The 23,631-nt window shown below is 37.6% G+C and overlaps 1 protein-coding gene across 1 annotated transcript in view; it reads left to right on the forward strand.

Annotated features, from left to right (window-relative positions):
- Positions 1–23,631, forward strand: part of TRDN (triadin) — a 199,601-nt gene that overhangs the window by 157,324 nt on the left and 18,646 nt on the right. The window contains exons 28-37 of the mRNA XM_075707713.1: positions 5,713–5,739; positions 6,778–6,825; positions 12,099–12,143; positions 14,197–14,214; positions 15,910–15,957; positions 16,843–16,863; positions 20,592–20,618; positions 21,691–21,726; positions 21,931–21,975; positions 22,907–22,954. Coding sequence (XP_075563828.1) covers positions 5,713–5,739; positions 6,778–6,825; positions 12,099–12,143; positions 14,197–14,214; positions 15,910–15,957; positions 16,843–16,863; positions 20,592–20,618; positions 21,691–21,726; positions 21,931–21,975; positions 22,907–22,954 — 363 coding nt within the window. The remainder of the gene's footprint in view (positions 1–5,712; positions 5,740–6,777; positions 6,826–12,098; positions 12,144–14,196; positions 14,215–15,909; positions 15,958–16,842; positions 16,864–20,591; positions 20,619–21,690; positions 21,727–21,930; positions 21,976–22,906; positions 22,955–23,631) is intronic.

The following is a 23,631-nucleotide window of genomic DNA, read 5'->3' on the forward strand; positions in this document are numbered from 1 at the left end:
TTTTCAATTGCAGTTACGATTACAACTTGTGTTAATCATTCTTACTTGCCTTAAAGTACAACAGTAATTTATTCAGCCCCTGCTACCAGTAAATGGAGGCAGTTAAACTAGTATTTTAATGATTATGAAACAGCTGTGATTTCTGAAGAAAGCCTGATCTGTGTAATTGGTGGCCTGTGTTATTACTATAAGTTAGGTGTAATACATGTATATTGGTATCATGTCAGCAACACTCTCACCTGTCAATCAGCATAATATGCTTAAACACCTGGATATCCATATAACACATGCTTAATTGGCTAAAAATTTCCCTATGGGATAAAGTATTACTTTATTGCTCTGCGCAAAGATGTCTGCGAATGAATGCTCAGAGGTATTCTATTCAGATGCAATTCCAGAATTAACAGTTCTTCTAGTGGTAATCTTCATTTGCTTTTTTATCTATGCAGACATCATTTTCAGAAATGTGCTCTTACAAACTTGTAATTAAAGCAAAAACAGTGATCAGCAGCATTTCATGACGAATGAGGATGGCTCAGGATGTTCTGCCTCTAGAAGCTAGTCATTAGCTCTCTGCTTTAATCATCATATTAATTTGGGTAACACACTGGGAAAAGTCCATCTTTTCAAAAACTAATTATTTTTTATTGTTCTCCACTCCTAATATCAACTAACTACTGCTCCAATATTATTCTTTTCTAGATTTTCATGAGGTCATCTTATTCTTGTCTTAATGATGATTATTTTACATTTATTTAATAGCATAAGTAAATATATATTCAGACATGATTAGACTTTTGTAAATCCAGTCAGTTAAGAAGGAGCTCAACAAAGAAGTTCATATTCAAAGTATTAGCATGGAATCAGACCCAGGATGTTAGTTCGGCACCTTTCACAAATAACAGGCATTATGAAATAGAGTGAAGATTCATATATTAATGAATATTAACATCTGCAAGAGGTGCTCCTTTTGGTTCCAGTTGTTTATACAGAATGGTGAACGCTATTTTTGCATAAACTAAAGTCAATATTCAGAAAAAAATGTCATCACTCTAACATCCTGCATACTTCAGTCTGCCCAGTTTCACTCAGTTACCCTTTAATGAGTCAATAATTTGCGTTGCAGTAAAGCATGGCCTGAGCTTGGCTATGTTTTGCCTTATCTATATGCAAATGTAAAACTGATATTACTAAAAATGAAAGCTTGTTAAGTATATTCTCCCTCATCTGTATGTTCCCATCCCATAATTTCAGGGAAGAGCACATGAAAACGTCAGAAGCTGAGGATGATATTGAGAGGAAGCTCTTCAGGTCTTTCACCACACGTGCCTAAAGATGAAATGCATTAATGCAGCACATGTACTTCATCTACATTTGACTGAAATTTTATTCTTTCCAGCTCCGTCGATAGAAGATTTGTCCTCCTGGGATTTTAAGACTTATAGTACTTTAAAGACATTAGCTTTCAGTGCTATCATACAAGATTGCTGTTTCAACAAGACTTACTTTTCCCAGTGCATTTCTATTGTTTAACTGATAAACTGGGAAACAGAGAAAGATTGGGATCATTACTGATGTTCCCTACAGGCATGCATCTCACATTCAAGCTGAAGCAATTCCTCTCATTAAAAATCATTAAAAAATGTTGGAAACGTCTGTACTTCTTTGCTACTATACTTACCCCATGCTAAAGTTTCTCCATGCAGAAGTTTCTCCCTTCCCTCCTCTTTCTGAACTACTTTTTGTTTTTCCAAGTTATATAAAGTACTCTTGAATTGCCAGTTAAAAATAAGTCTTAAAAACAAGTTGTTCTAGATGACAACAGCAAAATCCCCCAAAACCAAGAGTCAGCTCATTCTTTGCTATGCAGCCCCAAGGTATAAGGCAAACCAAACAGCAAGGACACAAACATGCTAATTGTATGAAGGCAGATATCTCGGACCAGGCTGCTCTGGTAACGGAAATAAAGCAGAAGGAATTGTGAGAGCAGCCTGCCAGCTTTTTTGGTGGAAAGCAGCAATAGAAAGATCAGTCTGCTGCAAGTGAATACCCTACAGGCTCTAATATCAGTGGTTAATTGTTAATTATTAATTATAATGGCAAATAATTTTAGGAGGGTTTGCATTAACCATTTACCCTGTTGTCACCATTAGTCACAAGAGTCCTACTGAAACTGTGGTCCAAGGAAGAGTGTGGTGCTGCACAGACCCAGACAAGCACTCCCTGATAATGAGTGAGAATGCTAGCTGGAAGCTCAAGTTCCCTGTTTCCCTGCAAACCTTCCAGATAGCCTTAGATAAATCATTTAGTATTTCATACCTGTCATGTTAATGTGGGATAATACTTCCTTAACGTGTAGAAACCTGGACAAATATCCTGGAAAATGTTAGGTTTAAAGTAAACCAGAAATGTAAAATGGATGCTGTAGGGAATTAAGTGATTCTGTAAGGACAAGGCTTGCACAGCATGCACATTAAAATAATCATACACCAGCTGCCTCTATTTGTGCCACCAGCACCACCACCACACTCTTGCTTTCTTTACTTTGACCCATCCGTAGGGTAACTATTGGCCACACACTGTCAAGGCAATTTTCTAACATAGAGCAGGGGTCAGGGTGAGCACAAGCCATTCTCTTTATAGAAAGCTTGCCGCAGCTAATCTGTTTTGTAAGGAATCATTTTTTAGACATATGCTCATTAGGCTGTTTTTTGTGCACAATCAGTCTGCCAGCTGCTCAGCCAGCCAGCAGGACTTGAGGAGGACACAGGCAGATATGAGGGATCAGGTCTGCTGATCTAGAAAACTTGTGGGAATATTTGACTTCTCTTTTGAATGACAAGGAGTACAGACAATAACTTCACAAAGGCGGGGACCTGCTCTTGAACAGAGTGATAAATCCTAATAATCCCTTTTTTTCCCGAAGTTGTTATTATCTGAGACATTCTGAACTGGCCCAATGTAAGGAATATATTTTATTCTGGTTGACTTTCTGATAACACAGTTTCTGCACAGTCTGAAAAACCTTGCACTGACAAGACCAAAAGTGTTTTGTTGAACCTTAAATTAAAAGCACATTGATGATTAGGCAAAATGATGCGGCATCTTAAGTTCTTGCAGACTACAGTATTCCCACTGAATTTTGAAGGAGGAATGTCCATTAGTTTGTCTAAGGGCCAGATTGTTAGTGTGTCTAGAGTTCATTTTCAGGGAGAATGGACTTAGCCTGAATAAGGAAATCAAAGATTTATCCTTTGTCATGATGTATAAACTGGAAGGTTAAGGCACAAATCTTGAGAATTCCATTAAAAGATCTTGTTGATCCTGATTCCTCTTTTGGCCTGTAACGCTGTTACAGATTAACATCATGGGTGTGTTCGTCTAATGCCCAGTCCAAATCTTGTTAAAGAGTCCTTGTGCTCTCTTTAATGAGAGATGAACCAGGCTCTTAGCCTGATGGAAAGTAACTTTCTTATTTGTAATACACATGTAACTATCCAATTAGAAATAATTTTCTCAGCTACAACATGTATTATTATTTTGTTATTCTTCACTAAAATAGTTCTGGCATTGCTTTCATTTCCTGCATGACATATTCTTTTCTTACAGACTGTGCACACTCACAAATATATTTGCTGTCTGAACGGCAAATGACTGTTATCCAGATGGAAAATAGACATGTTATAATAAAAAAGCACGTTCTGCTTTCAGCCTCACCAATTTATGGTTCAATAAACCAGAGGATTTCTTTTCTGAACCCATATCAGAAGCTAATTTACAAAAATATGCCGTATATAATTAATACCCTTCTGGCATTCAGAATAGCAGGCAAGAGTCAAAGAAAATTTGGAGTGAATGTGAAAAACAGCAAGATAACTACCAAGCCCGGTTACCAAGTTTAATTTAGAATGACACAAAAGAAATTTCAAAAACATTTTTGCTGAGGGTAGAAGCAGATAATTGATCCAGTTCAGATCTTATGTAGCTTCAAGTATTTCATCAAAGATCTATGTGGTTTCGTTAGATCCCAATCTGACCCTTTTCCTCCACTAATATAGTTTAAGTGTTAAGCAAACGAAGATAAAGTACTTACTTAGGACAGAATTTTCTAACATTGTGAACAACAAGCAGTTATTTACCCAACAGGTAGCTCTGTTAGTTAATAACATCAGAACAGCTGTTTGAAGTGAGACCAAGAGTTCATCTAACCCAACACCGTCTCTCCACCAATGGCCAAACCATCCAGTGCCTAGGGAAGAGCACACAAATAAAACAGCTTGGGTTTCAGTGTGTTTGGGCAAAACAATTGAGCCTAAATTTACATGAAGGTTTTCTTATGGACATATAGATAACAAATATGGCTTTGTCATCGGATCCCTGTTTTTTCTGCTGTTTCTTATTTCTGATTCCTCACTTAAGAGCAAGTATATACACTTGGTCTTTACTATCTATTAACGCCGCAAAATGTTCTGTTATTTTTGCTTTGCTCTGCGCACCGTCTCCAGTTGCTGTCTCCTTAAATGCACAGCAACAACTTGGATTAAATAGAGACTGGATATAAAATGGGAGCGCTTTTATACTGCAGGGAAAACAAGCAAAACAAAAACCCACTTGCACAGCAGTTACTTACTTTTTGCCCTGAGTGGGAGCTTGGGAGCTCAGTGAATCACAGCCCAGGAGCTCACTGTAGCAGAGTTATTGCTTGTGGTTCTGGGCCTGCAAAGGCAGCTCATTCCCAGCACTGCTGCATCTCTCTGTGGGATTACGCTCCTTCACAAACAGCAGACTGCTACATGCAGGTGGTAAAGCCTTTATTCTCTTAAAAACAACAGCTGCCTTGCAAAAGTCAAGAAGAAAAATCCAGCTGGTGGGCTAGGCCTTGGCATTTCATTTCCTTCTGTAGCACCAATAGTGGCATTGGGTACAGCTCCCTGAGCTCTTGCTTTACCTGAGAAATGTTCTTTTAAGGTCCATGGAAAGTAGTAGCCCGGTTTTCAGTTCTAACTCATCTATTTTTTCTGGGAAAAAAGGGGAAAATTAAATAGCACAAAGTTGAGGAGCTGCGGCACTGAAATGCTGAGTCCTTTTGTTTAGATGTACCCTAATTACATTAATTACATTCTCAAATACATCCTTCTGCTCCTTGGAGTGTCACTGAATCCATCTGAAATCTGTCTGACCACGCTAGAGCAGGTGCAATTGTCAGGGACCCTTACTCTTACATTTAGCCTGTCCTAGGTATCATTTCCTCACTTGACCTAAAATTATTTGTCTGGCTTTGTCCGGTATTGGACACCTCATGGTCTGAACCTGCCCTGTCTCTTAGTGGGCAGTGAACTGAGCACCTCATTTAGCAAGGTAGTTGCCCTAGGTTTGCTACATCGTCACCATGTAGAATCACAGAATCATAGAATGCTTTAGGTTGGAAGGGACCTTAGTGAGAGCGACTCAGCCCACCAAGGGGGCACAAAGCCTTCCAGGGGCATTTGTATCACACATTGGTAAATGGGGAATTTAGGGTGCCTGTGTTCCTTAACTAAGCATCCCAGTTGGGCTGGATAGTATAAGTAAAGCAATGCTAACTGTTGTACATTTTAGTATAGATTTCACTGAACATTTATTTTACCTGTCTACAGATGTCATGAATAAATGCATTATATCCTGTATTAGTCACAAAAATACTAAAATACACCTTTTTTTGTTTACTTCTAGCTACCTCAGAGAAACCTCATGAACACAGTAAGTATTAAGTTGATAAAGAATATTGTTACTTCAGCTTTTAGGAGGAAGGTGTTCCTTTAAGTTGCCAAAGTTTTAGCAGCTTAAGATAAGATTCATCAACACAAGCTCACAGGAAATTTTCACTTATCAAAATGGTTTTCAGTGACTCCGTAATGCAGGACCAGGTGTGTTTCACAGGTCCCAGTGTGCGTGGAAACTGTTTTCCAGTTCAGGCTGGGGTAAGACCTGCCTGTGCCCTCTGCCTCCATGGCAGCTTCTCACTGGAAGAAATCAAGGGAGACACAGATCATTGCAATTCTCTGGCTAGGGCTTGATCCAGGCAATAGAGAGATTTACTTCTTGGTATGCTGTAGCTCTCACCTGCTGCACAATTTAGACATAGCTGCTATAAATCAGAATGAAACATATTTTTAACATTCCTCGGAAATTCCATAGCTTGCTTTTTTCTGTCTCATAATGTTGGGCTTTTAAGTAGCACAAAATTGCATATATCTTATATTTTAATACAGTATAATATTTATTATTGTTACTGCTTCACAATATATCCGTTGCATCCAGGCTAACAGGGAAATATGGCAAGCTGTTTTTTCTTTACGCAATATACTGAACTTTTATTTACCATTCGATATGAGACAACACTACTTCTGTTGCAATAAAATACTTTCATGTTTTCTATATTAAACATCAAAGAGAAATTTTCTATATAGAAGATAGGTGCTAGCAATCAAAATTAGTGGTGGAAGCATTTCACAAGTTTAGAAATTCTACGGTATTTCTAAAAAACAGAGAATGAAATTTTGTGATTTCTTAAACCACATTAAGAAGTAAAAATTTATTTTTCTTTGGCATTATTTTTATTTTTTATGAAAAAAAAAATACCATTCTAAAGAAAGATATTTATCAAAAAATTCTTCCTAAGTCTAGTGTGAATATGTAATGAAAAGTCATCTTTTAAAGTGATAAAGAGAATCTTTTCTTTTTGAAATCTCTTAAAAATTAAAAAGCCCTCTAACGTACAGGTTCTCTTATTTGCAGAGCATGAATATGTTAAACATGAAAAAGCTATGTTTCAGGCTAAGCCAGGTAGGTTTGGTAATTTAATTTCCAGTTACTCAAGGCTCCATTCAATAAGGATTTGTGTGGTTTGCCAAACTGGGAGAATTTCTTGAAAATGAGGGTGAAATTTAGCTAAAAGGATTCAGCTTTCACAGTTTCTCAAAGTTCCCATGACTCTCATTGGTGCAGTACAGCTTATAGAACATTAGCAAAACCCATTTTCCAGAGTTTGGGGAAGGAGTTCTTTACTGCGCTTCAGTATATCAAAGAGGAATATTGGGAGTTACAGCGTCTCAGCCTTTCCTGTAAACCAGTTGTTTATGGAGTCTTCCTAACATGAAGCGAGTCTGGTCCCCAAAAAGGAGGAGCTACAATCTCACCGGGTACCTGATAGCCTGCACAGATGCAGCCTCTAGTTTCTGAATCTCAAAAGAACAGAAACTGAACAATTTAAAAAAAAAAAAAATCTTGGGCTGACTATACATTCAGGTAAACTGTAAGTAATAACCAGTGGCCACTGACAGTGGTAAGCAGGACAGGGATCCCCCTTTCAACCCAGGGCTTTGCACCTCATCATGCCTTTTGAGGAGGAAGACATTCAAGGATCCACAGTTGGGTCTGCTGTGAAGAAACAAGACTAAGAGGATATCCTCATAGAAAACTCAGCTATCGATGCTTTGTTTACATCGCTCCTTAGTGGCCTTACCAGATGCAGCGGGCACTGAAAAGCAAGTATCAGCACCCCATCGACCTTTGCTGGCAGTGCTGTTGTTTGAATTTCACATAAAAATGAAGTGCTCATGAAGTGGATAAACCACTTAAAACCTTATGTATTCAATGATAAGCAGGCAGCCTTTTTTTAATTATGCTTCTTTTCCTGCTTTTTTTTTTTTTAAAGAAAACAATTTCTCCTATGCATTTACTATTTTTCTCATTTGTTTTTATAATACAGTAGTCTACTTGTAAGTTAAGTATTTTCATAGATATTCTGGGGTTTCCTGCAAGCCTTGAGTAGCTGATTTAGTGAAATTGTATTGCTGGGTTTGAGTCAGCAGGGGAAAAAAAAGCAGTGTTTCTCACTCCACCTTCAAAGACACAGAGGCCAAGTGTTTTTTTATTTTCTTGTTGACCACTTTTTGTGTATTAACAGCTAGCAGAGTGCTACAGCCAGCAGGTGGGTGTGGATGGGCTCAGCAAAGGCAGGAACGTCCTAGCGAGGAAGCCACCCTGTCCAGCTCTGTGCACCCTGAAAGGGGTCAGAGGTGGCCAAACAGTGGGTTGCCCTGGCAGGCAGCACAACCACCCATCTTTCCTGCAAAATCATCAGTCCTGCTGCACAATCAGCCTGATCTGATCCAGATAGCAACATAAAAATAAATTTCCCTGGTGAGACATTTGCAAACATCGGAGCATCATGCATCACGTCCCAGCATCAGTCATTGAACTGATTAGGAGCTTACTCTAGTGTAGTACAGTATATTCCAGACTAAAGCCCTTAGAATTTAAATGCTTGAAGGATAAAAAAAAAAAAAAAAAGGACTTGCTAAATTTCCTTTAGCATAAAAGATCTCTTTCCAGGTGATTAATGGTTGCTTTGGAGAGCAGTGGCTGTTTTGAGTTTCAGTTGATGACTGGAAGTATTAATCTGCAAGCACTGGTGGTAATAGCGCTTCTGCCTGCTGTGTGCCAATGAGTGCTCTTGAGTTAGCAGACTGAATTATAAAAGCCTCATTCTGTACAAAGAGGTGGCCTCCTTTTTCACCTTGATTCAGAGCAGCTTCAAGCTATTATTCCTATGCCTCCTGCCATCAGAAGTATCACATGACTGAGAAACTAGAGAATTTCAGAAAATATATTGATCCTGTAGGGAAAAGTTTAAATTAAAGAATGTTTTGTGTATGTGTGTGTGATAGGAAGTAAAGCAAGAGATTCATTCCTGATGTAATTCTTCTGAAACTGCCTGAAATACACAGAGAAATGTTTACAGCTTTATATTTTCCCATTTAAATTAGATACATCAGGGAAAAAAATTAATACTAATGCTTGTTGTGCTGCAAAACTAGAGCTCTGCAGAGGAGAGAAATCTCTCCAATGAAAGATTTCAGAACTTTAAACTTCATGCTTATTCAAAATCAGAACAAAATCTGATTTTTCCTGAAATATTCACAAAAAATTATTCTGGACTTTTTGTAGCTTTATGAGGTCATCAAAATTTACTTTTTTTTCCCAGACTCCTCATGATACAGTAAACAAAAAGTGCATGAGAAATTGGAAATATTTCTTCTGTTCTTGCCAAAATACTACATATTATCCTTATCAGATTTTTTTTCACTGCTTTTCTTCATATTGAATTCTGGTGAGCGGAAATGATTTTGTGAAGCTTCCTGATGTCTTGAAGTGTGTTACCTCATAGAGAGTGTTCTCCTTAAGTTTTGATAATCTGCTCCTTCAGTTTTCCTTCTGGTTACAACCAATGCCTAGAAACTCAGAGAAAAAAGCCATACAGTCACCTCCTGGAGATCTGCCAGGAAATGGATCAGGGTGTTCTCCAGTGGAATCAGCAGACCAGTAGTTGCTCTATGGTTAGGCTGCAGAACAGGTAGGTGAATGAAGGCCAAAGAGTTACTGTATTTATTCCCAGACAGATGCAAGTCCACAGGCCTGTCCAAGACACACTGTTTTCAGGAATGAATTAATTTTGAAAAGAAAATCCCCCCCCTACTTTTAAATGGATCAGACATGCTATCCACTCACAGACTTATCTGATTGACTCCTAGAGTTACAGAGCAAACATTGTTGTAAATTCTCACTGGAATTAGAAAAAGCAAAAATATCCTATTTAGTGTTCAAAAGAGCAGGGATAATAACCAAAGAAAGAGAAGCTCCAAACCTTTTGAGCTTTACTTCCCATTAATCCAGCAGATAGTACAGGGCCTGTGTTTAAAGTCAGCATGCTGGGTTTTTTGTGTACCGGTACATGGAAAACTTAATACCCCAATCTAAATTAGTGAAATGCACTGTTATATGCTAAAGATCATCTAAGAGCAGCAAGAAGATACTTTATCTCAACAAGTTGCATCTTCAAGCTGCTGGGTGTGCTATAAAAACATTACTAGCTTCACAGACAGCCATGAAATGGAGATGAGATTTTTTAATTCACTGCTTTCATAAGAGCCTGACAATAACAATAGCTGAGTAAGGGGGGGAAAAAGCCCTTAACTTAATACAAGTGAAGAGAAATTAAATCGCCACCTACCAGATGACAACTGAAAAACATAGCAATGCAGGGCTATATTTTATTTCCAAAGAACAGAAGAGATCAGTAACCATGGAGCTTTATCCCTCCCTGTATTTTCCCTCATCTGTACTGATATCCTTCCAGAAACAAATCAACAAAAAAAACCCAAACCAAACAAAAAAAACCCAAACCACAATTGCTGTATGTTTCATGTCCATACTTGCACTGTAGCTTTGCTCGATGCTGCTGTGTTAAGGATGAGAAACATGGTCTGTACAGCAATGAGGCTGTTTCTCCATCTGTTGACATATGATAAATGTCTTTTCAGGCCTCTTTGGAAAGTGTGTACCTCTGGGAATCTCAGAGAGCTAAGTTAAAAAGAAATCAGCACAGAGAAGATAAACCTGCTCTTTGCCCTCAGAAAAAAAAAAAAATCCTCTGGAAGTTACATGCTAAAGTCAAATGAAATGTCATGTGTGTTGAGACCACTCAAGTCTGCTCTTCTAAATACTGTACTATCCACATATTTAGTCAGAGTGCAGATTAGGATGTAGCATCCAAACTTGATCATTTGGGTTCCAGAGAAATAGCCCCCACAAAAAAAGCAGCAGTGCTTGAGGCTGACTGAGGATACATAGGTACAGTGACGGGTAAACCAGGGACCTGATAATTCACAGGTGGTTCTAGCCACTCATCGCCTTCCCAGTACCTCCCTCCATCATCTTGTTGAAGAACAAGTTTGACTGCCAGGCTGGAAACATTGCTCCTATTCAGGAGCCAAGCAGCTTTGTGCATGCACAGACAGACTACCCAGGAGGGTTTCTAGCCAACTAGTATTCGGATGAGTTGAATGGCTTCAGGGGACAAGATATCCCTGCACGACCTGACCTCCACCCAGCCATTGTCAGCTTGAATCTGATGCCTCTCAGAGGTCTTGGAGAAAAGGAAGTGGCCAGAGGCATGTGACTGTAAACTTCTCCCATCAGGGAGAGGAAGGGGAAATACGTTCTGAATGTGTCTTAAACATATTTAAAAAGAAAATTAGTGATGTATGTGAATGTTGAAAGGTAAGGGTTAGGAGACGGGTTTGAATTCAGGTATGGGAAAAGAAAGAAAATGGGAGCAGAGCTATAAAAGGATCAGGAGGGGAAAGTTCAAGTCAACCAAACTGCTCTGAGTAGAGATCCAAAACCAAACATCCCCATTCCCACCTGACTGGGCCATTGGGCAGTTAAGACGAAACCCACTTGATCAGAAAGTGTAGTCCTGCCTGCACTTCTGCCTGAAGCTTCATCCACCAGCCTGCTCAGAGGAGAGGCAGCTCAGGTCTGGTGGCTGATGTTGACATGGGTCCATGTCATCTGAGAGCTGTGCTGAACAAAGCCACAGGCAGCTCAAGAGCATGTGAACTTGGGCAGCTTTTCCCATGAGATTAGCAGAAGCTCAGGGCTGCTCTAAGTTTTTGTGAGAGATATCCAGCTGCACCTAGGTAAGCTTGTCCAGGAGCAAGTGATATGAACTGGCATTCAGACTGGCACTGTCCCATGTGGCTATGGCTCTGAGAGTTAGCATGTGCTTGGGGGTCTCCCCACCTTTCTCATCTTCAGAGTGTAGACACATATGGATACATCCATACATAATGGTGGTTGGGCAGTATCTGAGCAGAAGTTCTCAGTGTTGTATAATACCAAACTTTTGAAATTAGACACTTAGCAAGGTAACGTCCACAAAGTTATAATAGTTGTATTATTAGAATACAGTTTCCACCTGAGTGCCTATCTGAAAGACACTACCAGGTATGTGGCTGTTTTCTGGTGGCTGAGACATTAGGCCCAGTAATTTACTTTCTCCATGAAGTATGATCTCATCATGCAGACAGAACTCATGATGCATACATGCTGTTTTACAGGGCCACAATGGGATAGGGATGCTAAAGACTCACATTTATTTTGTGATTGTGAGCCATATGTATAACACCACAAACAGAAATATTTTTCCAGTTATATGCACCTTTGCTAACACAGTGTGAATTTCTAACTTTAATGCTGCTTTCACAATACAGAGGAGAAAATTAAACAACAAAAGACAACTCCCACTGAGAAGTCAGGTAGGAACAAGTAATTCTCTCCTGATTTATGGGGGGGGGGGGGGGGGAGGGTGCGGGTACAAGGGGTGTTAAACACTATTCAGGACTCTTCTAATGTAGTACATTTGCAGTGCAATAATTTTTTATGGTATTTTGAAACATGTGACTGCTAAAACTTTCTTAGTGCAAATCCAGAAGAGTGACAACTGCAGATACCATTCTAAGAACAGTCTTTCCAATGACAAAGCCAGGTCAAGACATTTCAGCTCTTGGGCTGCTTGTTCCAGCCTCTCTGACAGAGCCGGGCTCGTGAAATGGGGCGGAGCTGCAAATCAGGTCTCTGAAATGATCCCAAATATCCTTGTAAGGCATTGCTGGGTTTGGGGTTTTTTTAACTCGGATCTTTCAAGCAAGTGAATTTACAGGTAGGTAGTGATGCAGGAGGGTGAATCACCGGTTGGATTAGGGACTTGGATGGGTCTTAAACTGGCTTTCTCATGGGGAAAATGTTTTTGGAACTGACCTCTAAGTCTTTGGGTCTTTTCTATGATTTATACCTTGTAATAATAATGCTTACAGAAAAGATTCAAGTAATATCAACTCTTATAGAAGCCCTGAAGGGTCATCCAAGGAATTAGAACATTCTCATCATCACTGACAGTCTACACAAAGTTGTTTTGAAGGCTTTTTCTAGATATCAACCTTGATTTCTACGGGGGGTAGCCTTGATCCAAAGATAAAATGGAAGTTTGTGAAATCTTAGACAATGATGCCAACAATGGATTTTCATTTGATATGATGATGATGGTGATGATGATGATGAAGAATATTTTCAATAAAATAAAATGCTGGTTTAAGCTGAATGGTGTTGTTTACCACCTCATTTCTATTCTTATTTCATATATGTTTTTTCTTGTCTTCAGTAGCAGAATAGATCTTGTACAGAATAGTATGGTTCAGTCTCTAATTGTGAACATTCATATAATCTGTGAGTTTATATTGCTTTCTGTAAGAACTCTCATGATAATCTATCATTTTACTATGAAGTGTTGTTTTACAGCACTCCATCTGTTTATCCAATAAAAATATTGTTTTGATAGCTTTTATCTGATCATAAACTGCCTGTTCAAAACCATATAAGTTATGATTCTGTTAACAGAATTGGAGAAATTACTGGAAAATATTTCAATATTTATAACCTGAACTTTTAATGAGCTAGCAATTACTGATAGGCAAACAAGTCTGGAGAAGGAGGAAATTACATCTTTGAATTTACAGGATTTTCACACCTAAATTCACAATTTTTTTTTAGGGTCAGCTAAGCTTCGCTCTTAGTTCGTGAGCAAAATCAGAAGGCTCAAACTGTGGTTTAGCAGTGTTTAGAAACAAAACTGCTAGAAATATCATGACTTGACTACTTTTTGTAATATTTTTTTGAGTCAGCTGTTTGCCAAGTCCTTTTCCTGCTTGTTGGAACCAAACTGAAAATGCAGTATTTCAGGCTGGCCATCTTAACATTAGCCACTACAAAAATAACTTCTAAGTTTTCAGATAAATACCTGTTGAGCTTGAAACAGGTAACTTCAAACAGTGGGTAAGTCATCCCGTCTTTCTTTAACAAATATTTTACAATGATACTGATTACCCTCTGGAGATGACTAATGCTCTCTTGACTAAAAGTGTAGACAAATGTTTTCTTGATGTTGCAAATCAGTTGAATCCCACCCAAAATTTCCAATCATCTGTTGACTGGTCTGGAGTTACTTCTGGTTTACACTGTTACACAGGGAGAAGTGGTCCTGGAATACATAAATATTACTGTGCTGAATGACAGGGTACTGCATTATTTCAGCAGGAGTTGATTGCTAGTGGGACTTACAAAGGTCTAAACATGTTAGAGCCTACCTACATTTTAGGGGCCTGAATGCTGTACATCTTTACACAAGTAGAGGAAGCTAAGAACAAGTGAGCACTGACTGCCATAAAAATATTTGAATATTAAAAGAAAAAGAAGTAGAATCTCTTTTCTCTTTATACCTAAATATCACAATTTACCTTCTTTTGTCTTCTGTAGTCCAGGCAAAGGCAGCAAGTACGTGGTACCTACCTTGATCAGAAAAAATCCTGTAATACAGCTGGATATGTGTGGCTTTTTTGACTTTAACATATGGAAACTACCCCTTAGCAATTCCTAGTTTTGCTTAAAACTATAGTCTCTTTATCACCATGCCTTCCATTACTTTCTTTTAACATATTGTCTTGTCATTGCTATCTAAAAGTCCATTTGCCATAACCAATTGCTTCACTACAGGAGTCAACTCATTCTATGCTTCCCATATCACAAACCTCAACAAAGAAAATTAATGCAGGAGTGGCAAGCTTTTTAAAAATCACTATTAACAATTAGTTGTGTTAAATAAATACTCCTGTCAAATTAAAAAGAGAAAAAGAAAGACATCATCACATTTTCTCCAAATCATTTATTATTTTAGTATAACTGCATCTATAATTTTTCTCAGTGAAAAAGAACTGAAGGGAGTCCATACCTTTACTTACCACTCAGCCTGCTTGTTAACTTTCAATATCTTTCATGCCTTCAGCACACAGGATAAACTGCAAAAATTTAAAAAAAACCCAAACAGTTAAGTCCACAAATACTGCCATGCTCAAAAAAAGGCCAGATGTAGGAAAAATATCACTCTTCACTGACATAATTTTAATTCACACCTCATAAAACTGCCTCCCATTTGAAATTCCCCATCACGTCTTCATCTCGGCATTTCCCAGCACATATCTTCACCTGAAATCACAGTTGCTAGGAGTTCAATTATTCATCTAAGTAGCAGAAGGGCTGAGGCATATTGCTCTTTTTTTCAGGGGCTACTCATATTTTGAGCATTTTCCACTTCCTAGCCCACCTTTGTGTCCTTCTTCTTGCTCAAAAAGAACCTGATGCACAGATTTTTAGCTGTGAGAGACATCACCTGTAAACAAGGCCAGCATAGCTGTCCATTGATTCCTCAGCTCTAAAACGTACTGTGGCCCCTATTTGCATGCATTTGGCATAGCTGCTACTATGCTATGAGATCTGTGGTGTGGGGTTTTTTCAATTCCTTTTAAACAGGTGTGACTTTTGTAAAAATTTTGTAGTGCTAGACCTTGTTTTTAAAACAAAGCTTCTTCATCTTTTCCATTTCTAGCAAGCTAACATAAATTCTCATTTTTTTCCAGTAATAATTATTAAATAGAAAGGAGGGCAGGAAAAAAAATTGCACTGCCTGCCAAGCAGTTCTCTAATTTTCCACAGTTAGATACAATTTATTCATATGGAACAGGATGTGTTCGAAACTTTGGGAATTCAGCTCAAGTATGTCTGACTCAACAACATAAATATCGAGTGAATGGTTGCTGAGTTTGCTCTGTACTCTTCTTTCAAATACTAAAAATGAAAAGTAGATAAAAATTACATTTCAGAAATGGAGGGGAGCCCCTATTAACTGACTTCGTCCTTAAGATACATGCCTAACTCTTAGTAACATTAATAGTAGCTGTAAGTGTGGAGCTATGTGCAGTACTACTGAACTTCGCTATTTTGTGGCAGATGCCTCAGTGGATAATCTGTTAGTAACTAGTCATGTGGCTTTTTTCCAAAATAACAGCATGAAGCAGGAGAAAATGAATGCTTATTCCTGAAAAATATACATGCAATCCTTCTTAGTTAAAAAAAAAAAAAGACATACAAAACGTAACTTAGAAGCAATTTTGTTATGCTGTTTCTTTTATCTAGAGCATGAAGCAGTCAGACATGAAAAAGATGTTCCACCTGCAAAACCAGGTAGGCACTCCTGCCTTTTATGCATTCATTACTTTTGAAACTGTTATTTAATGAAATTACAAAATGCAATTGCATGTGATGAATGTCAAAATCATGTCCCTTTGATCTATTTTGCTGTATAGAATGGTCTTGACATGTCATACCATAGCTAAGGTAGCACAGTACTTATTTACAAAGCCTGTTGTCATTTTCTGGAGATATATATCTCAAAGGTCAAATTTCTGCTTCTGTAATTCCACCAATGTCGAAGAAGTTATGCCAGCAAAGAATTTCAACCATTTTCTGAATGTGCTTCCTTTAAATAGCTTCACTTTGTTAATTATTTGTGGGTATCTGCCATTTATTTGGACTTCACAACCTTCCTGTATGAGTCAACTTCTCAGGACTAGCAACAGTTTAATATTCCTCCATAGCAAGTATTATATGATCCACTATTCAGATCATGACCTGGCACTATCCATCGTCTATGATAAATGTCTCTGTACATCATAACTCCTATGCAGCCTCACTTGTACAAGATAGAGCAAAATTACTGCAGGTATAGGAAGCAGCACTATTCAGTTTCACTGTGAAGCAATCACCATGGGTTTAAAAATGTCTTCTCCATGCTTCTCAGTGAAAGGACATTAGTGAAGAATTAAAATTCTTATTGTTAGCATTATTCATCCTTAACTCTAGCACAGCAATTATCACGTGTAGATGAGAACATCCCTATTTTTATTATCCATCATTAGATTGTTATTAATTACTGTGAGATTAGTAAAAATTACATAAAAATTGATGTACAGTAAATACATAGGACAAATAAAGCCATTCTCCACCATTACAATATTATGCTGCACCTGACTGTTCTGACCATTTCTCTTTCCTCTTTTTACTTCCCAGTCAAACTGAAAAACACTGCAAGTACGTGTCATGTGTTGTTTTCTACAGAATATAAACCTTCTTTTCAGATGCATGTTGTCTCAGTTTGCATTCTTGCAATTTTGTTGTGTTAGGTAATGCTATTTGCTTGCTAATACTACAGATACTCTTGTACTCAGTCTGCTTAGTAGCAGCTGAACACTCCAAAATTAAGTAAATTTATAATTTAGTATTGTGAAGCTGCAACACTCAAACTGCTTGCAATTTTTACTTTCTATAAAAGCAAAGTAAATTATACTAGTGGCATAACTGATGCTCTGGTGATTTTAGATGAGTGTAGACAAATGATTTATCTTTATGGAAATACATTGTTTATTAAATGCAACAAAATGGCATGTAGCATAACTGAATTAGACAACCTTTTCATTACTTCTTTTACCATTTGGAAATGACTTATTTCATGAAATCACTAAGCACGTTCTTGGCTTTGTTTCAATACTTTTTTTTTCTCCCACTTTAATGAAAAACTAAATTAAATTAAAGAAGAGAAAGGAATATTTTCATTTTAGATGAGTTTTAAGGAGGATTCAAGGGGAATTTCAGACTTCCACTGAAGTCACTGGATAATGTTCTGGTTAAGGTCAGTAAGACTTCTGAATAGATAAAGACTGGGATCTATGCTTATGGGGGCAAGTTATTGCATGTTACATGCTGCAAATCATGATCAGACAACAATCAGGAGGACAGTGTTTACACTGCATGCTTTGAATTGTGAAAATGTTGAAGTATGGACCTTCACAGATTAATTAGTTGTAGCTTTTTTAGCACAGGATCTTTGTTTTCTTTTTTTGTACTGGGCCTGACACAGCAAGACCAAACCATGTGTTATTCTGATGCAAAGTAATCTATAAAGGGTATCCAAAACTAAAGCCAAACCCCATGACACACAGATCTCTTCCTGCTCCGGGTCAGAAGCTGACAACAAGGCAAGGCAAACTGATTCCATTAAGCTTCCTAAATTAGTCTCCTATGTTAGGTGCTAGAAGTTAGACAAGATGAATAGTCGGTCTTAAACACCTGTCAGAAGACACAGTGCTATTCTGAACCCCAGCTCCAAAGGGAGAGGGGGAACATGAAACAGCTGAAATGTGCCATCACTGAAGGATCTCCTGTAATCCTGAATTGCAGTGTTCAGTTTTCAAGTCATCACTGCAAAATTATTGCTTCCTCTGAAGCTATTGGTGGGCTTATTTCCATTTTTTTGCCCGTATTTTAAGTAAATTTTCCTCTATTTGATTGCATCATTCAGATTTGTTCAGCCTTATGTTCACTGGATCTGGTTCACTGACATTTTATGTCTTCTGCACTGATTTATCTGAGAGACCCACTGATGGCACTCTCTTCTATTAGAGAACCATCAGAGATTTAAGTGACTAATTCCTCATGCTTTCTGCAATAAGGATAATTTTAGTTCAAAATCACTGTCTACAATGCCTTTTTATCAAGAGCTATATTACCCTGGTATATTGTGAATATAAGCAACAGCCAAGATATTTTCCCTTGACCTTTGCAGAGGGATATTTGAGGCACATTCTTGAGCTTATATCCTGCTGCTTGAAATCGTTATAAAGGTTAACAGTGCCTTTAGAAAAAGAAAATATATAAAAAATAAAAAAGAGAAAAGAAAAAACAGTAACAAGCAGACCTATGATCATATACAAAATAATTCTGTTTACAGTGCCTATTTTGAGCTAACAATCCTTGAATATATCTAGTTCAAGATTTTAAGCACAAGAGCTATCTATTTTAAATTACTTTTTTCCACTCAAAGAACACTTAGTTGTATCACCACTTTCTTTATTTCTAGAGCTCTATATATAGAGCTCTTTGCTTCATATATTTCTCAGCCAGGTGTACAGTTATACTTGCCATCACATGGATGTAGCTAACATGTAATTCAACATGAGACATAGCCATGGACACAAAATACTCACTGATTTTGGAGTTCAGGTCTAGTAGGAATGTAAAATAAATCCATACACTTTTCCTGGGCCAAATTTATTCACACATTACAGCCTGTGCAGTCTTATGGTAAAAGTAAATGGAGTTTAAATCCATAGAGAGATTATATCATCAAATGAATGACAGGTTATAAACAGAAATACAAGTTTGAGTTTGAAAAGTCCCCAAATTAACAATAAATATATTTTTATAGTAACCTGCTAATTGAATTACCATGTAATTGTAAAAGTAATTAGTAAACTATCTCATTTTTCACTATTTCTATTTCATCGTGCAGGAGGGTCTTTGACAGCAATTGATTCTATATCAAATTTGAATGTGTAATGAAACTCAGAATTTACTCCCTGCATACTGACTAAAGACTTTCAGATTGTGAGAGGTTACCTCGAACAGAGGGCATTTCTTACTCATGCAAGAAATAATACCAACCTGTGTTTTGCAATCAAGAGAAAGAACTCCTCAGTTAAGGAGTGAGGGCATGAACCCCTTTCCTAGATTTGGTGCCTCAGACAAATCTTTTTTTTCTTGTGAAACTGGAAGACATATTTATCCACAGGTCACGATGCAGTAATGTATCAGCTTTCAGCAAGTATGAGCATAATCATAAGCAGAAATGTAAATATTAAAAGACTTAAGCATGTGAACATTTAATAGCAGCAAAACTGGCCTTTGCTGAATGCCTGTGGTGCCTAAGTATTGAGCACTGACATTTATGAGTCTCCTTATGAATGAAGACCTGAATTAAAGTTTCCTGGGATGTATTAGTGAAAACCATGCTTAATTGCTCAGTCTTCCTGTTGAAAAAACATTGACTGAAACATTTTCACCTTGGTGTGAGCTGTAGAACCTCATGTTCATCTGAAGCCAAAACTCAGCATGAAGAAAATACAGAGATAATTCAATCAAGGGAGAGTTTTAACTGTTTTGTGAGCATATTCCTTTTTTTATCCAGCTCTAGGTTCAGAAGGTTTTGCCTGGCTGCTGAGGTTATTCTCTTTCCTTAAAATGGGGTTCTAAAATAAAACAGGGACTAATGAAGTAGTGATGTGTAAAAAATTTTTCAATTCCAAATCACAATTTAATTCATTCCTTTGATTTAAAGAGAGTAATGATGGTTTATACCAGGGGTTTCCTATCCTATCACGTTGATCAATTTTCATCTATTATTATAGGTATTATAATAGCAGGGGAATATACGCTTCTTTTGTGCTAGGTGCTGTGCAAAGATGTAGTCAAAATTTTTCCAGCTCTCAAGAGCTTTTACTCTTATAAGGCAAGGCAAACTGATAATGCAGGAGAAACAGTTATTCAGGGGTGAATGCCAGGTATTCAAGGTCAGTGTCAGCCTTTGGTTGGGATGTGTGGATGATAAGAAAAGAGAGATAACAATTAAACTGAATACATTTTTTGGAAAATAGCATAGTCAGCTATAACCTTGAATGCACATTTTAAAAGAACTCTTTAAATATTTGCTTGCCAGAAAGCTTTGATTGGCACAGTGTTTGTCTTTGCAGGAACCACTGCATGCTGGATTATAGTACTTCAAAGAGTGGGACTCTTAGAATTCAGTGTGAAATTCTGTGTACATGCCCATTGTTAAGGCACATTTCTTTGCAAATTAATGTCCTGCAGAAAAGTTGCAGATGAGAGAGATATATTTAAATGGTTACTTACCTTGAAAAAACATGGTACTGAACCATATTGTTTTCCTCCCCGCCTGCTTCTTCATTTCTGATATTTTCCTGGAGAACCAACAGGTGAAATCCCAACTGCAGGTAAATATTACATTTCTCTGGTATGTCTTATGGAAAGAATTAATGAACATAGCAGTGTTGATTAATACATATTGTTCATCAACAATGAACAATGCTGATGTAAACCAGTGTTGGTAAACTGACAGCATTGCAGCTACGCAGTTCTCTACCAAAGACTATTCTGATCGGCTGATTACGTTATTTTCACTGTTCATCTTCTGCAGCATGTTTTGGTGAGCTAGACAAAGGTGATCAGCACTGAGCAAGCTGGTGTTAATCAGATAACACATGCACCAGAAGACTTTGAACAAACCAGTATTACAACCGGTTGGGTGATATGAAGTGTAAATGAACAATTCAAAAGCAGCCTGCCAGTTTTCTGCTGTAGTCAACAGGGAATACTGAAATGGGCTCAGATGCCTGAAGCAATACACCTTTCTTAATTTCAGTCTGCCTTGTTGAATAGAATCACAGACCAAATGTCTGTGTTTGCAGGCTGGGGAAAAGGATGCCGAAAAGAAAAAAGCACATCTTTTAAGTGAATGTACGATTAGAGAAAAGCAAACTAAATAAAATAAATCAGAATCTAGTGCTGTAGGACTTCAGAATGGTCACATTTGGTGGTTCTAAAGGTCCATCTAGCTCTGTATCCTCTGTGTGTGTGTGTGTGTGTGTTTGTTTCAGACGACTGAGATTGCTCTGGGAAAGAGGGTAAAAAGCAAGCAATAGGCAGAAGGATCTTGCCCTGGTGCATTTTGGGAACCAATAATTAGTAAATTCTGGCAGTAATTAGGAAATTACAGAATTCTAGTGCCTAAAGCCTTTATCAGGAGTTTCCAAACTACTCTGCAACCAGCAATATTCGAACCATTTCCAATGACTGTCAGAAAGCCCAGAACTGCCACTGCCACTAAGGGTAGCAGCCACTGTTGTAATATTAGATACATTGTATACATGCCATGAGACACATTTAGCACAGTTATTATTCCAGGAAAATTACTAGGGAGATCAACTTTGTGCAATGTACTTATTTTAAGAACCCCATATTTCTGATGACTGTCACTTCATGTTGTTTCCTTGCAAATCTTTCTAGCCATGAAAAAAACAAAGACAGCTAAAGAAAAAGAAGGTAGGAATTTACTCTGTGTGTGCATATATATGTAGAAGATCACAATAAAAATAGTATGAGATTACAGTTTTGCATGTATTGCTATTTGAAACAACCTGAAAGACCTGTGTTAATTTTCAAAGAATTTTACTTGAAAACTCTAGGTAATAACCTATTCAGCAGTCAATTTACCATCCTTGAACTATGCTACTTTTTCCTTCCTAGAAAAACTTATTGAGAAGAAACATCTGAAAGATGAAAAAGCCAAAGGTAATAAAGGGATGAAAATCTCTGCAAATAGCAATGAAAATGCAAACATGAGTTTTTTCATGCGATTGGAAAGAGGAGTTTTGCTAGGCTTTCTAAATATGTGCAAGGAAGCCAAAATGATGAAACTGTGCATAAATCCCCAGTGTGTTTGATGGCTCCTTTGCACACGCCTATCAAGGATTACATCAGCACACCCAATGTGGCTGCAGCAGTGCCCTGCCTGTGACCCTCCCTGGCTGGTACAGCATTAGCCTGTCTGCAGGGTCCTCCAGCACCGTATCCACAGACGAGTGGATTAGTAGTCCCTACTTAGTCTGCTGTTATCCTCCCTGGTGAGGTACTGCAAAGTTCATCTCTATAGGTTGTGGGATGCTTTAGATCACCAGCTTCATGTTGTAGCATAACTACATTGATAACAAGAAGCGCTTTTTACACATAAGGTAGACTTCATGGTCACCTATACACCGACTAACCTGGTGCACACAGCACTGCCTTGATTGCTTCCCTGCAACAGACAGAGAAGTTGTTTCTGCTATACTTCTGAAGATATTAATAGTAATAAGTTACACTAATTTATTAAGTTAGTGGTCTAAGACATGAATGTTTTCTCTACATTGGTTAAAGACAGTGGCTTACATATAAATGTTGTATATTGAAGTCCTATATCAAAGGATAACAGTTAGTTAGTTGTGCTGGTACAAGTTTGCTAAACTAGTTATCTAGAAGCAGTTTGCTTCTGTGGTTTTACTAGACATAAAATTTCTATGTTTAAATAATTTACTAGGAAAGTCACATTTAAAAAGTCAATTTGTTTTATACAGATTCCTATCTGTGAGCTGATTCCAAGAAACTAGCATGTTTCTTATTGAAACTTATTTAAGTATTTTGGTCTGAAACTGAAGATTAATTTGTCATCTGTTTTGTTCTTTAGGAGTCCCACCAGTAAAAGAAGCTCCACGACATCACAACCTGACATCAGGTATATGATTTTCCTTTATTGTAAAGGAACTTCCTTTTCCTTTCCAAAGTTTTCCTTTTTGTTTTGGGGGGGGTTTGTTTGTGTGGGTTTTTTGTTTTGTTTTGTTTTTTTTTGTAAAGGAGATCACTCTTGCAATCTTTTCACATCACTCATTCAAATCTAAGGGACAAGACATGAGGTAAACCAGGTACATCAAATCCATAAATATTGTTCCTGTGGAGAATGATTTGCTCAAATGGTATTGCTTTACCACCTTCCTAAACTTTTAAACATCTATTCAGCTAATTACTTTATAAACCAAGTAGCCTGTAATTAATTTGGCTGTGCATTATTTGAAACAAATACATGTTTCTCATAGAAAAATCTGTTCTATAACAAAACCACATAAGAAGCAGCATATTCAATTTATTTTCTTTCACATTAATAAATATTGTCTCCCATCACCATGTGCCCTCTGCCCAACCCCCCTGCTAAATAGGAGGAAATCTCTGCATTGTGTTATTGGTTAGGTCTATGTTTTTCCTAGTTTATAGTAAAAATAAAAATATGTGCCACATTCTTGACTCATATAAATTAATCCCTGTGACTTCAGCGGAACTGCACTGATTCATGACAGACAAAGATCGAAGTCTTTAATCTCACCTGTGAGGTGTAACTGGTTTACACAGAAAATATGA

The sequence above is a fragment of the Pelecanus crispus genome, chromosome 3, assembly GCF_030463565.1.
Source record: "Pelecanus crispus isolate bPelCri1 chromosome 3, bPelCri1.pri, whole genome shotgun sequence".
Taxonomy (NCBI): Eukaryota; Metazoa; Chordata; class Aves; order Pelecaniformes; family Pelecanidae; genus Pelecanus; species Pelecanus crispus.